Source organism: Schistocerca cancellata, chromosome 1 (assembly GCF_023864275.1).
Source record: "Schistocerca cancellata isolate TAMUIC-IGC-003103 chromosome 1, iqSchCanc2.1, whole genome shotgun sequence".
Taxonomy (NCBI): Eukaryota; Metazoa; Arthropoda; class Insecta; order Orthoptera; family Acrididae; genus Schistocerca; species Schistocerca cancellata.
Genome location: NC_064626.1, coordinates 473,211,619 through 473,229,970, shown reverse-complemented (window position 1 = coordinate 473,229,970; position 18,352 = coordinate 473,211,619). Strand labels below are relative to the sequence as shown.

General features: G+C 43.1%; 1 protein-coding gene across 1 annotated transcript in view; it reads left to right on the top strand.

Moving 5' to 3' along the window:
- Positions 1–9,379, top strand: part of LOC126183549 (sodium channel protein Nach) — a 259,499-nt gene extending 250,120 nt beyond the window's left edge. Inside the window, exon 9 of the mRNA XM_049925663.1 lies at positions 9,135–9,379. Within this exon, the coding sequence (XP_049781620.1) occupies positions 9,135–9,379 (245 nt within the window). The remainder of the gene's footprint in view (positions 1–9,134) is intronic.
- Positions 9,380–18,352: the final 8,973 nt, after the last annotated feature.

Genomic DNA, 18,352 nt, shown 5'->3' with positions numbered 1-18,352 from the left:
AGCACAATCCTGTCCGTCATGTAATTACCACACACTGGTATACTAAATTCCTACTAACTCTCTGTGAAATCTTCCCGAAAAGAATAGCTGAGGGCTACTTTGATGGTTACACCACATGCTTCACGTGGTCAACTTGGTTTACACAAAGAGTGTAAGTCCACAATAAATTTCGATAATTAAAATAAATTAGATCGAAAAGCAATTTACAAAAGAAAAACCTCAAACTGGTTACTATCGCCTTACTATTAACCTGATGGGTCAAACAATTGTATAAGCACGTGGTACTGGTCTCACAAAGTACACCCCACGTGGGTTGAACATAAAGAAAAGTTGCTATATTGAAAAATATTGTCAAGACGAGACGTTATAATCTCACGCACATTCACATTTAAGATTGATGATCTTAGTTAGAGTTACTGATCAACACGTGGTTCCACTTTACTCACAAAGTAGTGACAAAGCAACTACTGGAAGATATTCTGAACTGTACACTCGAATCACACTGCGTTGCAATTTAAGATAACATTAGATATTTTAGATCTTAACCTGAAATAAAGGTGATTAAATTTTCAGTTAGGCCGAACTTGAGAAATCCATTGTCCTACGGACTTAGCAGACACGCGCTTAGCCGGAGATCTTACCACTTCAGATGCTCGCCGCGGACAGACTGCCATGGTCCCTTCCTGAGGGTGGCTCACAAATACAAACGGAAGTGGCCAGAGAGGCAGCTTCCTATACCAACACGACAAGGGACGGACAGAACCATACTAAGGATAGAAACCTCTTTGCTTTTAGAAAGCGTAGCTACCTGTTCCGACGTTGGTCCTACTGTTCACTAGCAGACAGGCTTGTCTGCTACCCTCAAGCATGCAACTAGAAATACATTTACTCATTCATCCTCTCACACAGAAGGGAAGGGGGATGACAGTATCTTATCGTATACAGTATATAAAAGAAAGCGGATGTAGGTTCCGTAAAAGACTGTGTGACATGAATTACATATAAACTGTGCTTTAAAGTGTAGTAGTGTGACAGATCGTTCTTGTTTATGTGTAAAAGTAACACGTTTCACTGCTCAGTCTCCTCCCAGATAATCAGAAACACCACAGTAAATTTAGAAGAGGAATTTGTCCGTAAATGACAACAGATTTAAGAAATTAACATGAAAGGAATCCAACAGAGATCTTTCAGCTGTACCAAGTCTTCAAAAGAAGGCTCCACGCAATGCAGGTTAAATGCCTCACTGCGGCATTGCTGCAGTCGACGCCTTTCATCATTTGAAATGAGGCAAAATTATCCGGATTACACTGCACGCCTTCAATCAGCTATTTGTCGGATTGAAAACATGCAGCCTCGTGCTGGTATGAACAATGGTGTTTTGCGCGGTGTCCCCCTCTGAATGTCCTTCGGAAAATGATTGAAATGAATCTGCATTCTCTGACTGCAACAATTCCTGTTGGAAATGAAATAGATTCTCATTAACAAGGCGTGCTATTCATCTCCAGTTCTTGAGTTCAGGATCTTTTTTTTGGGGGCACTTGTTCTTACAATGTGTTATGTGACTACGAACGTTACACCATTCCTTGTAGGCACCGTGAATTATCCATGTTGGGACTCCAAGAAATAGGGCGACTCCTTCACAATGTGCAAATGAGGACTTCCAAACTGGGTAGCTTCGTTCTGCTATTCTGTCACGAGTCCATGTCGACTCGTCTAACTACGGTGATTCCATACAACCGACTGGCACATATACACCAACTCAACTACCATGGTTTACATCAGCAGTTGAGACACACCTGGTTGCCTAATATTACCGTTACAGCATTTACAACTTTCCAAAGTGACAAGCGTGCACTTTTAATGGGGTAACTAATATTTTACCTGGTCAGCTTAAGTTTACTCTGCGTAAATTTCAGAAATTTTTCTCGATCCATGCTATCTTTGAGTCAAGCGTGTTTTCTCAGTCTCCAGTGAATGCTGGATCCTTCCTGTAAGGAAACTCCTTGCGTCCATTGAACGTCTGGAAAGAAGCCGTTCAGCGTTAAAGCAAATCAGTATTCAACTTATATCTGCCTTTTTTCAGAGCGTATAAGTCACTGCAGATTGGGTCTTCATGAGATACACTGCGTAAAAAAAAGCATCCAGAAGATATGGATAGCACCCCGAAGCATCCAGAAGACATGGACAGATATCAGTATAACTTCGTATATATACACACACCATGGGTTTGTAAACGATTGGAGTTGCAATTCTCTATGACAGGCAGAGCGACCCCCAGAGTGCAACTGTGTTGCTCGTGTTCTTCTCTGTCCTGGTAGCGTGTCTAACGAGCATGAACAGAGTCAGATGCTGAGTGATCTCTGTGAAGGAGGCGGAGGTGCAGCGTACTCACGTGAACCAGCATTATTACCACCAGACAGAGTTTGAAAGGGCCTAATTGTGGGTCTCCATATTGCCGGCTGGTCGAATTGTGTAATATCCAAATTTGTGGAGAATTTGGACATGATAGTGGCCCAGTGTTGGACTTCATGGGAACGTGAGGGCGGCTATACTCCCCCTCAAGGTTACGATCGACCACGTCTGGCCAACGCAAGTGAGGATCCCATTAGTGTACAGTTAGAACATTGTAACCTCTACCTATCTGCGCCTTCGATCCGAGGACAAGTAATGGATTCTCTGCAATATTCTGTGTCATTCTGCACTTCCGTCTCACGCGGTGGCTGCCGTTAAAACCACAGCAAGAACGGCGGAAATTGGAGGTCACACTCTTCCAATGTTTTCGAGAGGCACAGCGCTGTTACCTATGGCGCCACAATGTGGGGAGCCATTCAGTATGACTCCCGACAATGCCTCGTAGTGGCTGAGGAAACTGACTGCACAACGGTACGTCACGGACATCTAGCATCCTCACGTGTTACCTCTGCCGGCCGCGGTGGCCGTGCGGTTCTGGCGCTGCAGTCCGGAACCGCGGGACTGCTGCGGTCGCAGGTTCGAATCCTGCCTCGGGCATGGGTGTGTGTGATGTCCTTAGGTTAGTTAGGTTTAAGTAGTTCTAAGTTCTAGGGGACTTATGACCTATGATGTTGAGTCCCATAGTGCTCAGAGCCATTTTTTATTACCTCTCATGCGACAGTATCATGGTGCCTTTTTTCAACAGGACAATGCTCATCAACACACGGTACATAGCTCTACAGACGCCCTGCATGATACTGACGGACTCTCGTGGCCAGCAAGATTCGCATATCAGTCCGCTATAGGACACATGTGGGCTCAGCTCGGACACCAACTCTGTCCCAATGTCTAGATATCAAGAAACAGTTACAGCTGTGGGCCCGCTTGAATCGGGAGAGTATGCAACGTCTTTATGACACACTTCTGCATGTATCCAGGCCAGAAATGTTGCAGCGCCATACTGATAAGTGGATAGGTATTGCCAAATTGTTTGTAAAGTTTACTCCATATTGTAATCACTGAAAAAACGTCACATACTGTCTCAGCCTGTGTAGTTCCATTTCATTTCCCACATCCTTCTGAGTGCTTCACATTTTTTGTCAGGCAGAGTATAGAGTGAGGTTTCAATTGTTTCATGACATAATAAATTATCCACTACTCTGAATGCACTTTAGATATGAATGGCATACTTAGCGTTTCTGAACGCAATGCTAAAATAATACGAGGGTTATCCAGAAAATAAGTTCCGATCGCTCGCGAAATGGAAACCACTGGGAAAATCTAGTAAAGCATTCCGCAGATGTGTTGGGCAGTGTCTCTAGTACGCCCGTCGATCGTGCCGCGTCGCTCTTTTCAATTTTGAGTGAACAGTGAGCACTTAAAGATGCGTAGGGAATAGCGCATCCCGCCAAGTATGAGGGCCTGGTTAGAGACTTCGCCTGTGTTATGCAGCCCACGTAACAGTACTGTCGAGCAGTTCCTCCTTCATGACAATTCTCGGCCGTACACTACAGGGGCAATGAAGACGCTCCTGCAGCGTTTCCGATGAGAAGTGTTTGGTCACCCACAATACAGTCCGTAATTGGCTCCCCATGAGTCTCATCTCTGCTCACAAGAAGCGATGGCTATGAATGCAAAATTTTTCCACAGACAACCAACTGCAGACCAGTGCAGGTAACTGGCCGAAAGCACAGGTGGCTCCTTTCTAAGACAAGGATATTGGAAAGTTGATACAACACTACGACAAAACTCGAAATTGGAGCGGCGACTATGTAGAGAAGTAGGTGGAAGGTATACCTAACTTTTTGCAAATAAGACGTTTCTGGTTTCCATTGTGGTTTCCATTTCGCGACCGATCGGAACTTATTTTCTGGACAACCCTCGTAATTACTTTCCCATTGTAGGACGACATGATTATCAGACTCATAGTAAACGGAAAAATGTGCAAGCCGTGATTCATTTTAAAGCACAAAGCCGCAACGCTCCAAAGCAGATGGAAGGTTAGGGTGCAATGCTCCGACGATGACGAAGTCATTAGATGGGGAACAAAAACTGCAGCTGGAGATAGACCAGGAACGATACTGGCGTGTTACGTTCGCACGGAACAAATTTACCATTCACCATGTTTTAAAGTGAAGTCCACCGTAGTTCTTGTTATGTTGGGCTCCGTATTCTTGATTCTGGAATTGCCTGTGTTGCTCGCATAATGATATTTTGGCATCATTTAGTAGGCTGTTATGATTATTTAACGTTTTATTTGCATGTCGGATGTTATACTTACGAAGTATGCTTTCCAAGCTTCGTGTTTCTCGTATTTCCTGATCGCATAACATTGTTATAAGCACTGAGCATTAAGCAGCTTGCAGCAGAATGAAAGTCAATGCAGAACTCGTATTGCAGTTGCATGAAACATTAACTACATTTCTCCAAAATGGCGGAAATGAAATTTGCGTAAAGACATCGATTATCATTCTAAAATTTTTTGGAACATTATTCCATGAAAAATAGCGATCCATTAATATTACAATTTATTTAGTAAACACAGTCTTGGTCGCACTTAAGTTGTTAATTTTTATTTTTAGACGACACGCCAACACGGACGGATCTGCTCCACGCCCGCGATTTCTACTGTCATCAAGGAGTGTAGGTCTCATGTTGACCTCTTTAGATGATGGAAACCGCTCATCTAAAAATAAAAAATTAACAGCTTAAGTGCGACCCTCTGGCGCGATTCACATGCGTTGTATGAAATTGGGATAAAGGGAAAGGCTGTATTTTGATAGCATATTTGAAACATCAGCGTGCTGCTTGGTAGTCAGTGTGCCTTCATTGAGGGTTGTGATACCACGACTGCTGCCAGTGTTGCCCAACTTACTGAGAAACATTGTACATTGCTTCTCTAGCTTCGAGAAGACACCGTCAGGAGCTACATATAGCGCAGTACATCGCGACCACAAAGTGCCTACACATGACATCGACTGTAATGGTACAGACGGAGACGGAAAGTATGCAGTGCCCAACTGGCCCATCCAGCTGTTTACTGCTGGCATTTGGGATCCGTGATTGATCGGCACTGTTACTGTTGTTGACTTCTGTCACAAACATGATCACTTGATCTGCAACGGAACATACCTTGGGCACTACTGTACAGTGATAACATCACGAGTGTTGCTTTCAATATAGCTGCTGCACCCTTGGTTATCCCCTGCATCAAATTCGCCAACTACACAGCGGGACTGCTTCGCTGTCTCATCCGGAGGAAAGCGTACTGTGGTAGCCATGTCTGGCTCCTAACGATACAGCCATTAATCAAACAGAAAAGAACTGCGGGTTGCCGCCCGTCAAGGGGCCTACAATTTAACCACACCTCATAACTCCAGCGGTAGCCGCTGCGGTATCTGTTGGCGCCACATCTGCCGGTTACAGCGCTGCTGCCGGCGGCACTAGCTCTCCTCCGCGACACAGGCACGACCTCGCAGTATTCCTCCGCCGGATGGCTATATAAGACACCACTCAGCAGCTCGCCAATCACTCTGCGAGTTTGCGACTTCTAGTTAATAATCCATGAGTTTGACATCGACGCTCAGTGAGCTCCATCATCCGTAGAGCACGATATGCCAGTCGGAAGTAAGAATCGATAGTGTACCAGATACGTACTTTATCTACAGTAGCGCTTCCTTACTGTGACAGACGCTGTATTAAAAAAATGGCTCTGAGCACTATGCGACTTATCTTCGGATGTCATCAGTTCCCTAGAACTTAGAACTGCTTAAACCTAACTAACCTAAGGACATCACATACATCCATGCCCGAGGCAGGATTCGAACCTGCGATCGTAGCGGTCGCTCGGTTCCAGACTGTAGCGCCTAGAACCGTTGTGTGTCCTCTCTGTCAGTAATAAAAGTACTATTTTTCTTGATTATCTGGGTATAGTTCTCGTCTTGTAGCACGCGTCACCCACACAATGGGATACCAAAACAGTCGTTGCAAGAAGTCTCGAATGGTGTGACTGCTTAAAACAACTTGTAAAAAGTGACAACGTTCAGACTAACCATTATGCCGAAGAAGGACGCCTGTGACTTAACAGAAGAGCCCATGCCGGCTGTTTTCCTGCCGTGCGGGGGCAATGAGTAGCAAGTTATGACGTGTGCTACAGGGACATGGACTAACACCAGTGTTCCGGCCTGCCCCAAGATAGCAGATATGCTGCACCCTGTTTGACGACATAACACTTCGCGTGCTCGGTGTTTATGTTGCCCTTTGCGAGTGCGGCAGCGTCTGTATAGGTCTGACAATTTGCACAGTTACAGAGCCTTATAGCGAGCACAAGCGACATATTAAACAAAGGGACCTTGACAAGGTGGCCATAGCTGAGAACTGCCTGGAAAACGAACACAAAATACAATTTGAAAACACAACAGTCTTGGCTCACGCGTCAGCATATTTGGTTCCGATACAAAAGAGGCGGCTGACATTAAAATGAAGAGCAACAACTTTAACAGAGACCAGTGGTATACACTTCATAGTGCGCGGGAGTGGGCTTTGGATGTGGAATGGAAGCAACGGCGGACGCTTAACGCTTGTAGGGAGGCGTGAGCGGCAGTTTCAAACGTATGTTCAAATGTGTGTGAAACCTTATGGGACTTAACTGCTAAGGTCATCAGTCCCTAAGCTTACACTCTAGTTAACCTAAATTATCCTAAGGACAAACACACATAGCCATGCCCGAGGGAGGACTCGAACCTCCGCCGGGATTAACGGCACAGTCCATGACTGCAGCGCCTTAGACCGCTCGGAGTTTCAAACGTAGCGCCGGGCCCTCGCGCCACCTGGCATTATTCTGTCCCGCGGCGGCTGCTAGGAGCTGCGAAACTCACCTTCCATGCACGTGTCGTTTCAGCCTTCTCTGATTGGAGCAGAAGCAGCAGTGTTGTCTATATAAGTGGAAAACTGTGCCAGCCCCGACAGTCAGTGGTTTCATTCCTGACGATGATGGCGGAAGTTGCCACCTAAATCTCGAGAACTTTATTCGAATTAACATAGTTTGAAAACCGACAAGTTTTTATTGAAACATGCCACCGCGGAAGACCTACAAATTAAATTCAAAGAGGGGGCTTGGTTTTAAGTTATTTGTTGACTGTCCTGACTGCACCACCACAATGCAGCGTCGCTTTGTGTGTTGTTCCTGGGCGAGAGGTGTGCTAGTTGCTCAAAATTACCCCGACTACCGTCATGTGATTGGAAGATGCTGTCTTGGGAGGGCTACTGAGGGTAGTACACTAGAGCTACCAGAAGTACATCAAGTACTATCCTCTCCTGTGAATACTGGCCTTCTGCAGGAAATACAGAATCTGTTACGAAGAGCACGTCGCGTTGCAGCAATGTTACGTGGCTGTGTATTGGACTGCTGGAAAAGCGCACCTTCCTGTCAAAGAAATGGCAGTAGCACGGATACTCGTCCGTTTGAATGTGAGAGGAGTGTCAATGGCAAGTACACACGTTCTGTACAGCGCAGACAGGGACCATGGAAAACTTACAGGGTGACAATTATTGAACTGTTTGAAATAAAATCGTCATAACCTCTGCACGGTTTGCGTTACGATGCTCAAACTGCACGTTTGGCAGCGGGGCATGACGGGAATTAGTATGCGCTATTTGCGCATGAGAATGTCACGGTACAGCGTGCCTAAGCGTATAACGCTTGTGAAAGTCTACTACGCGAGCAATAACAGTCCAACTGCGGCTCAAACGAAGTTTGTGATCGACTTCAAGCTGAAGACAACCGTACCAAGGGTGCTAACAGTCAAGAATTTGATCCGCATGTTTGATAGAACTGTTAGTATTCGTGATGAATTTCGGTCGTCTAAAAAGGGTGAAAACGCCTGAAAACATCGAGAAGAGACGCGCTTTCAGACAGTCCCAAGAAATCGACCAGCGAGCTGCACAACAAGTGGGAATCAATCGGGAGACATTGCGACAGATTGTTCTTGAAGATCTGCATATCTCTGCATCTCAGGTAAAAAAAATGGGATACAATGGTCCGGCAGCTGCTCATAAGCCACTCGTCTCTGCTGAAAGTGCTAAACCACACTTGACGTTGCACAAAGAGCGGCGCCACTGGACAGCGGTTGACTGGAAACGAGTGATTCGATGCCGTAAATCCCGTTGCCCTGTTTAGCAATCCGATGGAACGGTTTGGATTTGGCCTATGAATGGAGAATGTTACATGCCGTCATGCATAGGGGGGCCGACAGTGAAAAACAGGGACGTTTGTGCCATGGCATGGGGGTTTTTCTCGTGGTTAGGCTGTGGTTCGCTTGTTGCTCTTAAGAAAACGGCAAATGCTGAATAAATTTGATATGAATAAATTTTACAGCATTGCGCATTAAATACAGTAGAGCAGCATTTCGGAGACGATGATTGTTTGTACCAGGGTGACGATGTTCTATGTTGTAAAGCAGCAGCTGTGAAAAAAAGGTTTGTGTTCAATAACATGCCTGAAATGGACTGACCTGCCCGGAGACCCGTTTTTACTAAAATGCTGATTGACAGAGCCGTTATTTACAGGTACCCTGCAACCCCGCACACCCTCCTACTTTCTCCACGTCTGCATGCACGCTCATAGTTGCTTGAATAAGTAAATCTATTAGCCAGTTGAACATTTTCTTCTTGGGTTCTCCCAGGTAACTTTGGCGGCGTGTGCGGGCTGTTCGTGGGGGCGAGCCTGGTGAGCAGCGTGGAGCTGGTGTACTTCGCGACTGTCCGTCTGGGCCAAGCGTTGATGGGCGGCCAGAGGGACAGCGCAGCTGAAGCGCCGCTTCGTCAGCCGCAGCCGCGCAGCGTCTTACCAGCTGACACCGTGAGATGGCAGCAGGCGCGCCGAAGCGGCCGTGGACGCCTCTACTGGCGCGAGTTCAAACCATCCTGACCTGTCGCTTAATTGTTACAATGCTTCCAAAACGCGCTTAAACGCCCACCTACACAACACTTTTTTTACTTTCTCGCAGAAATTGGTTCTTACAGGGTGCGCCATAAGTTTATATAATTGGTGTCAGTCCGAAGACTAGTTTGATGCAGCCCCCCACGCCAATCTATCTTGCGCAGACCTCTTCATTTCTGCGTAACTACCACAACGCGCTTTCATTTGAACTTGCTTACTGTAATCAAGCTTTGGTCTCCCGCCACAGTTTTTACACTCCTTCGTTTCTCAATTAACAAATTTACAATTTAGCGAAGGATCGAGTTGTGTCCTACCAACGGATCCTTTCTCTTAACCAAGTTGTACCGTACATTTCTTTTCCCCCAGTTCGATTCGGTACCTCCTCAATCGTTATTCCATGTAATTATCAATGTATTCCTGTAACACCACATTTCAAAAGCTTCTATTCTCCTCTTGTCTGAAAAAAAATGTGTGTTAAATCTTATGGGACTTAACTGCTAAGGTCATCAGTCCCTAAGCTTACACACTACTTAACCCAAATTATCCTAAGGACAAACACACTCACACCCATGCCCCAGGGAGGACTCGAACCTCCGCCGGGACCAGCAGCACATTCCGTAACTGCAGCGCCTTAGACCGCTCGGCTAATCCCTCGCGGCCCTCTTGTCTGAATTATTTATTATCCACGATACACTTCCCTATAGGACTACACTCCAGAGAAATACCTTCAGAAAATATTTTCTGAGCCTTAGATTTACCTTCAATGTTGAAAAATGTCTCTTTCTTAGAACTGATTTTCTTACTATTGCCAGTCTGAGTTTCATATTATCCCCAACAGTGTCGAAGCGAACGTAACTGGCGCCCGGGATACGACATATTATTGACGACCAGCCCCCCTCCCCCCCTCCCCCCTCCCCCCAAATCCCTCCTTACAACCTCCCTTCCTCTCGGCGCCTGGGCTACGACATTTACGACGTTACAATTTGTTGGCACCCACCGTCCAAAAACAGATATATAATATATAGAATTTACTCTAATCATAACATATTTTCCGCAAAATCTGTCTCGTGCCCCTCTGCAAGTGGGATCCGGTGAATCATAGACGCCACTGTCCCCCTCTCCCCCTCCAATCACCGCTACGCCACTGCTCCCCAATTCGGCATCCTTAGCGAAGTTGCTGCCCAAAAAGCAAAACTGATGAGCTACTTTTATGCCTCAATTCCTAATCTAATTCTCTCAGCCTCGCCCGGCTTAATTCGATTGCACTCAATTACCCTTGTTTTACTCTGGTTGCTTTTCAGCTTATAATATCTTTTCGCTACGGTTTCCGTTCCGATCAGCTGCTCTTTCAAGTCCTTTGCCGTCTCTGACAAATTTAAAATGCCATTAGCAAACCTCAAAGCTGTGTTTCTTCTTTCTGAACTTTAATTGCCTTTCCGAACTTCTTCCTTTCCTTAACAGCTTGCTCCATATACACATTGAATAACGTCGGGGAGAGGCTACAACACTGTCTCACTCCCTTCTCCACTACAGCTTTCTTTTCGTGCCTTTCGTGTCTCTTATACCCAGTCTAATTCTGTAGAACGTGCAGATAACCTTTCAGTGGCTATCTTTTATCACTGATATTTTCATGATTTCAAACAGCGCATCCAGTCAACATTATCAAAAGCTTTTATCTACAAATACCTAAAATGTAGTTTTGTCTTTCTTGAACCTAGCTTCTAAGATAAGTTATACTTTATAGCAAAAAATGACGAATGTTAAACCATACGAAGGAAAAATGTTCCTGTGAACATGGTTTACGGCTTAAATGCGGATGTTTGGTTATGAATCACCACTGAGTTCACTATGAAATGTCGTCCAATTGTATACAAATGAATTTGAGATGTTAATTTTTCGACTGTCAATGAGTCCCCGTCTAATTGAGCTCAACTTTCTGTCATCGCTCACCTTAGCAATAAATATGATACCACCGTAGCACGTAACGTGTTTCAGTCTACCTTACACTTGTAGATGCTAAAGAAGAAGCTGTACTTGAGGTCGGCGCATTTGCATACAGTACTGTACTCGTCTCTTCAATGAATCACAAATTCTTTTAAACACCACCACAATATTGTGTAAACCCTACATAGTTCGCTACTCCAGTTCTTCAACCAAATTAACGTTTTTTTTCACTTTTTAGTTTTGTGATGATCACATCAGCAAAATCCGGGGATTTGTGGTCAGGTGCTCTTGGAGGCCAACTTACAAGCCCTGCTCGGCCTATCAGTCTTGGACCAGACTGTCGCGTTCGATGTCTTCATTCAGCACGCATGTACCATAGCACGCAACCTGCGCAAGAGGAATATCTTAAAGCAATCTCGGAAGAGCTCTTGGCAGAAAGCGAAGGTTCCCTCGTCCATTAAGTTTTCTTGAAAGGATGTGTGGGCCAGTGAGACGATCACCTGCACGTTTAATAAGATACTTCGCTGATGTTTCGACTCATCGAGAGCATGGGGTTTGAAAAAAGTCATTCCGGATATTAGACCTGGGCAGTATGGAATACTAAAGCGACTGAAATGCCGACGTTTGCAGCGGTCCTCCTCAGGACGTCGAAATGCTGAATTCTGGTACGGTCTTCCGCTGTGTATTGCTTCATATCAATTGTCAAGTTGCTACCAATGTCACATTCTGGGATGCCATTGGACAGTTCGAGGTAGAGATTAATATGAGGGGGGTGGGGGATGGGGGAGGCGGTTGTACGGTAGGCTACTGCCTCTGCCACTCTAGCAGGTGATTGGTAACAAATAACGAAGTGGCACTTTGAGGTAGCGTTTTCCTGCAGTGAGACGTTGATGCCACACGGAAGTTCTCCTTTGGTAGCATGTTTATGCTGTTGAACGCGGGTCATACGGAGCTTCTGGCTGGCGAACATACGCGGCCCGATGGGCTGGGATCGCCGACACATAGGCCTTCGCTAACTGGTAGACATCCTTCCTGTTCATTCTGTTTAAGGCCTTTAATTACTTCGATAGGCTCTCTTGTCTTTCGCTGCTGTGTCCACAGCTGCCTAGGAAGCACAGGATGCCCTTGAAAGTTAACATAGCGACGACGGTGCTGCTGGTGTTCAGCTACAGCTCATTTGTCGTGTCGCCTGTCAAACGGACCGTTCATGCCCGACACGCGGCTGATATATTAAACGCTATCGACGTGGCGCCCGTTTCCCTACTCATGTTTCTGTTACGAAGTTTACAAATATTCATCATTCACAATATCAAAATTCGCTACAAGACTGATGTTACAGAAGATAACATTAAAACGTACATAAAACATACATAATCATATATACTTTCACTGACAATACACAGAATTTATTGGTCAAAGAAAACGTTTTTACGTGTGTTGTATGCATGTAGCATTGTCAGTTTGTCTTGACATAAAAGTCACTGATGCCTCATAAGCGCAGGATTAAAACTGAGAGGTGAATCTCATTCATTCCAGTACCCATTATCATTACTTTGCTATCACACAGTAGCTCGTTCATCTGCATGTTCTTTTATTCCAGCTTAGGTCACAAAACAAGATACTCATCAGTAAATATAGCTCCAGAATAGTGCCATATTTGAAGACTGCAGTTGGCGACATTCCTGAAGTATATTAATTTTGACACATATTCAGTGTTTTGCTGATATTAATTTCACTGTTTCGCGAAATTTCATAAATCCTCATGATTTTTCATTTCAAACAAAAATTTATCAAAAACACAGTGAGTGTGAACATATCGTCGCTTAAAGTTTTCCTTGTATGAGTAAAGTTACATGCTATATAATATTTAAATACTTTAGTCTTTTCCAGTTGTATTACTATTTCCTTCTGTGTCTCGTTGGTAGAGGTAACATATATATCAAATAAATTGTATTAAAAGTAATAATAAACCACTCTCGACCTGCTACTGCTGGCAATCCTTGCACGAATTAGTCATTATCTGCAATCGTTGTATGATGAAAGTAGTTGTCTGAACTGTACTTCTTTCTCAAGACATTGAAGCAGTGTCACGCCTACAGGAAAATCCGGTTGGAATTCGAAGAGGGGTATCAGTGAAGTGGAACACTCAGAACTGAAGGTGCGTTTGTTGCAGACACCAGCATACAGCACAGAAGAGCTGAACATCTGGACAGAGAGTGCAGAAATTTACACAGACATCCAGTATTTCAGTACGCTAGTATTTACACAACCATCAAATGCTCCAAATATTCGAACATAAAAAACATAACATATCTGAAGAACTTTCAACAAAGGATAATTACGAATTACAAATAATTGCTTGTGCTGAGATTTGATCTGGCGACTCAGAACGCTACACAATCGGAACGCTATTCACTACAGAACAGGACAAGCACTAGAGCTCGCCGCAATGTCTATGTCATTTCAATGAACGAATTGTGTGTCACTAGTGTATTCTAGATTTTTTCCCAATTGATATGTAGTTAGTAGATCATTAAAATGAAAACCAAATTTTTGCTTTTGGTTACAATTAATTTTACTGAGCAATCTAATTTTCATTTTATTGATGACAGATTAATTTAGTGTGTTGTAGAGGTTTGTAAACAATGATACCAGTTTTTTGTCAATATTTTGATTGACTCATAAGATGTGGCTGTTTTCTTCGTACTCTTGACTTGTTTAGTTTGACTTTCGACGCGATTGTCATGTTGCTGTACGAGCGTGCTGCAATGCCTGAAATGCAACCTTAAAGTGCACTCGCTTTGCAGTATGTTCTGACACCAGCGATGCATGCAATATAAGACGTATGCTCTTAGAATCTTTCGGAGCCTACATTTCCCACACAGTACTCTGGGAAATGAACATACGCATCATAGTTGCACTTCCCTGACGTAGTAATGATACTGAAACCATATGTTGAGTGAGAGTTTCTCTCCTTGAAGAGCTCGCACTTAGATTTGAGTTAATTTTGATGACGGATACATTACGATGATAGCGTGAAGCACATCGGCACTGTTAAACGACACTTTCGCAAAAGTTATTCACTATCACAGGCTGTATTTCTAGAAAACACGAAATTTTCATTATTAATTACAAGTAAAAATGTAGTTTCTCTCAGTAATGCTAGTACGATGTTTGAAGTCTGTCGGTACTCTGTTCAACTTTGATGATATACAGAATGCAACTTTTGAGTGGGGGCGTAATGTTTCACACGACCTGTTTCTCTTACATTTTTGCCTTCTCTGGAATATTTACTAAGAAAAAGACTTCACGTACCAAAGAATGAGAAACCGGTCTCGATCTTATACCGTACGCGGCTTTTAAGAAGGGAGTTTTCGAAATTCTAACACTAAGGAGGTGAAATAGGCAATGAAGGTTTTATTTTCGAAAATCGTCGCTGTTAAGGAAATTTTGAAGCTAGACGTACGAAAATTGGTATTTGGACTGTGGTTTTTTTGATAAGAAACAAAGAAATACGTTTCGAAGCATTTTTGGAAATTTAATTCTATGGGAGTGAAATAGTGGGTGAAAGTTTTTTGTAAATAAATAATTACTTAAGAATTATTGAAGGATTTTTAGGGCTACATCTATGACAATTTGTATTTGACTTCATAGTTAGAAATTAAAAAATACATGTTACAGTGTTTCTGGAAATTCAACCCCTAAGATAATGCAATGGGGGACGAAATTTTTTAAGAAAATATTCCGTTACACTAAAAAAAAATATAAAGCTTAAATATCAGAACATTTGTGTTTCACATTTCGGTCAGATATAACTCTAAATATAAATAAATGTAAATTAATGCAGATGAATAGGAAAAAGAATCCTGTAATGTTTGAATACTCCATTAGTAGTGTAGCGCTTGACACAGTCACGTCGATTAAATATTTGGGCGTAACATTGCAGAGCGATATGAAATGGGACAAGCATGTAATGGCAGTTGTGGGGAAGGCGGATAGTCGTCTTCGGTTCATTGGTAGAATTTTGGGAAGATGTGGTTCATCTGTAAATGACGCTTATAAAACACTAATACGACCTATTCTTGAGCACTGCTCGAGCGTTTGGGATCCCTAACAGGTCGGATTGAGGGAGGACATAGAAGCAATTCAGAGGCGGGCTGCTAGATTTGTTATTAGTAGGTTTGATCATCACGCGAGTGTTACGGAAATGCTTCAGGAACTCGGGTGGGAGTCTCTAGAGGAAAGGAGGCGTTCTTTTCGTGAATCGCTACTGAGGAAATTTAGAGAACCAGCATTTGAGGCTGACTGCGGTACAATTTTACTGCCGTCAACTTACATTTCACGGAAAGACCATAAAGATAAGATAAGAGAGATTAGGGCTCGTACAGAGGCATATAGGCAGTCATTTTTCCCTAGTTCTGTTTGGTAGTGGAACAGGGAGAGAAGATGCTAGTTTTGGTACGAGATACCCTCCGCCACGCACCGTATGGTGGATTGCGGAGTATGTATGTAGATGTAGATGAAGTATTTGTTAGGGTGTGAAAGTTGCTGTGGAAGTATTTCCACAAGAACCAAAAGTCATGATTAACAAAAACTTTGGACTCCAGCTAGCAGAATTACTTTTTAGTCAGAAAAAACCAAAAAAACCACTGCAGACCACACAGCATATGCGGGCGAAGCTGCAGGCTCTAAGCTTACCTTGCCCACACGAGAGCTGGCAAATATCGTTTGCAGGTCAAGCTTGCGGAGATGTATTAACATATTATTATTGGCTGGGATGTATCAAGTGTATAAAATTCTGGATATTTAAGATTTCTTGCATTTATCTGGAGAATTGTGGAAAGAATAGGGTGTTGTGTGTCGTAAGGACTTAGTGACATAAATGAATTTACAGTCAAAAATGAATATAACATTATGGTTGCATTATCATCCTGCGTTGGCAATAATAATTCGCGTTACATCGAACTCGAACATCCTAATTAACAATATTGACGAAGTTGTGCGGAGGAGTTTTTATGTCCTGAACATAAAATTCTTTCCCAGCCATGAGACTCGCTCTGCTATTAGCCAATGAGCGGGTACTCAGCCAAAGGGCTTCAGTAGCAAGAGCTTCTGTAACGGGAGAAGCGAGCGCCACGCTCGGCTTGCTAGGAAGTGACGACAAAATGTCGTGTCACTCGACGCTTCCATGCGACGGCTTTGTCGTGTTTCGCAGTTTTGGTATTATAACTTGCAGTACCCCTTTTCAAGGCAACTGAAACGTTAATCTCGGCTCGATTTCTTATAATTAAGTGTCAGTAATAACGCATCAACGGGAAAAGCGTCGAAAGACTCGAAGACGAACAACACGGGTTGCAAGTTCTCGGGATAGCGAAGCAGCAGTGTTGAAGACTGTGAAATATGGAGTGGAAGGAGGAAGTTTTGTGTCCTGCTGTGTGCTAATATTTTTTTTTAATCTTTGCATTTATAACACATTCTGGGACTTTCTTACTCATGTAACAGAAGTACGTTCTCCAATATTCGATGTCGTTTACATATAAGAGTATTCTCGCTCAGGAAGGGGTTTATTCGGTTTTCAGATTTCTGATTATAAAATTAAGGAAGAAATTGCTGTGGGTGAAACGACCTGCAGTGATATTCGTTTTCTTGCTTGTCACAAATATTTGGCTGATTTTTCCTAATATTTCGCAATTTCCGAGGGCATGGTTAGGCAGGAATGCAAGAATACAGTTTAAATTGCTGCCAGTGAAATGAGATGGAAAGATATTTATACTCCTTGCTTGTCACAAATATCTGACTGTGTTTCTGATATATCGCAGTTTCTTGGGGCGTGATGAGGCAGACATTCTTTGCTTGTCACAAATGTTTTGCTGTTTATACCCGAGTATGTCGAAATTTCCGAGGATGTATGTAGCAAGGAATCTAAGAGGACAGGTTAAATTTCTGTTGCAAATGTATGTTCTCAGAACAGCATCGTCTGTCAGCAGCACTACGTCAGATCGTAAAACGTTTCCAAAGGAGCATCTTTGGCTGGGAAAATAGATCACTAGACAAAATCGAGTTTTAGCCAGTTTCAGCTCTGCCTGGTAGCAACAGCGACTATCTTAGCCCGGAAATATTTTGCTTTTTGGAAAACAAACACACGCGTGGTGAAGTTCTACCCTACACACAACACTGTTTTTTGTTTTTGTTTTGTTTTTACCAAACATGTTTCAGCATTTTTTGTGCTACCTTCAGTGTGAATTTTCATTTTTCACTCTGAAAGTTATAATACTATGTGACACTGAATTGCAGCTTAAAGTTATTTACGTACATGCAAAGCAGTGATAATTAGGCGTAAAATTTTGCTTAAACTCCATGTGTGGTTTATCACGAGTGAACCAACGCAAAATCTGACGCTCAATCATCACTTCTATATATTAATATAAAGAGGCTTTAAATTGAATTTCAAATGTTACCATTTTATGACAATTACCAGAGTGGAAAATAAAGTTTCACTAATGATAGCACAGAAAGTGCTGGAACGTGTTTGGGAAAAATAAAAGAAACAGTGTTCTGCACAAGGCGGAATATCTCACAAATTTTTCTCAGCAAGCACCGAAAGAAAGAAGACCATGATTAATGTTAATGAATGTCATATTTTGTTCCTTGTTGGTCGGTTACCGCATGCGCAGAATAATTACGGACTTATCAAGACTGGTCATCCTTACCTACTTCAGGCATTCTTTATACTCTAAAAAGATGAAACCGAGAAACTTCTCGCCCTCTCAAAAATTAATGTGAGTGAATTAATTATTATTAGCACGATGGCTTCAGTCCGATTAATTCTTTCCGCTGTACGACGTGTTGTTGAGGTTCTGGTTGTAGCACGGAACATGTGTTCCTGCTAATCAAGTTAACTCAAGATCAGATAAATAATCATCAACTACCATTTTGTATGTAACTATACAGGAAGAGATGGTATTAAGTTCTGTTGCCATTTATGTAATTGTATTGCATAAATACATAATCCAAATA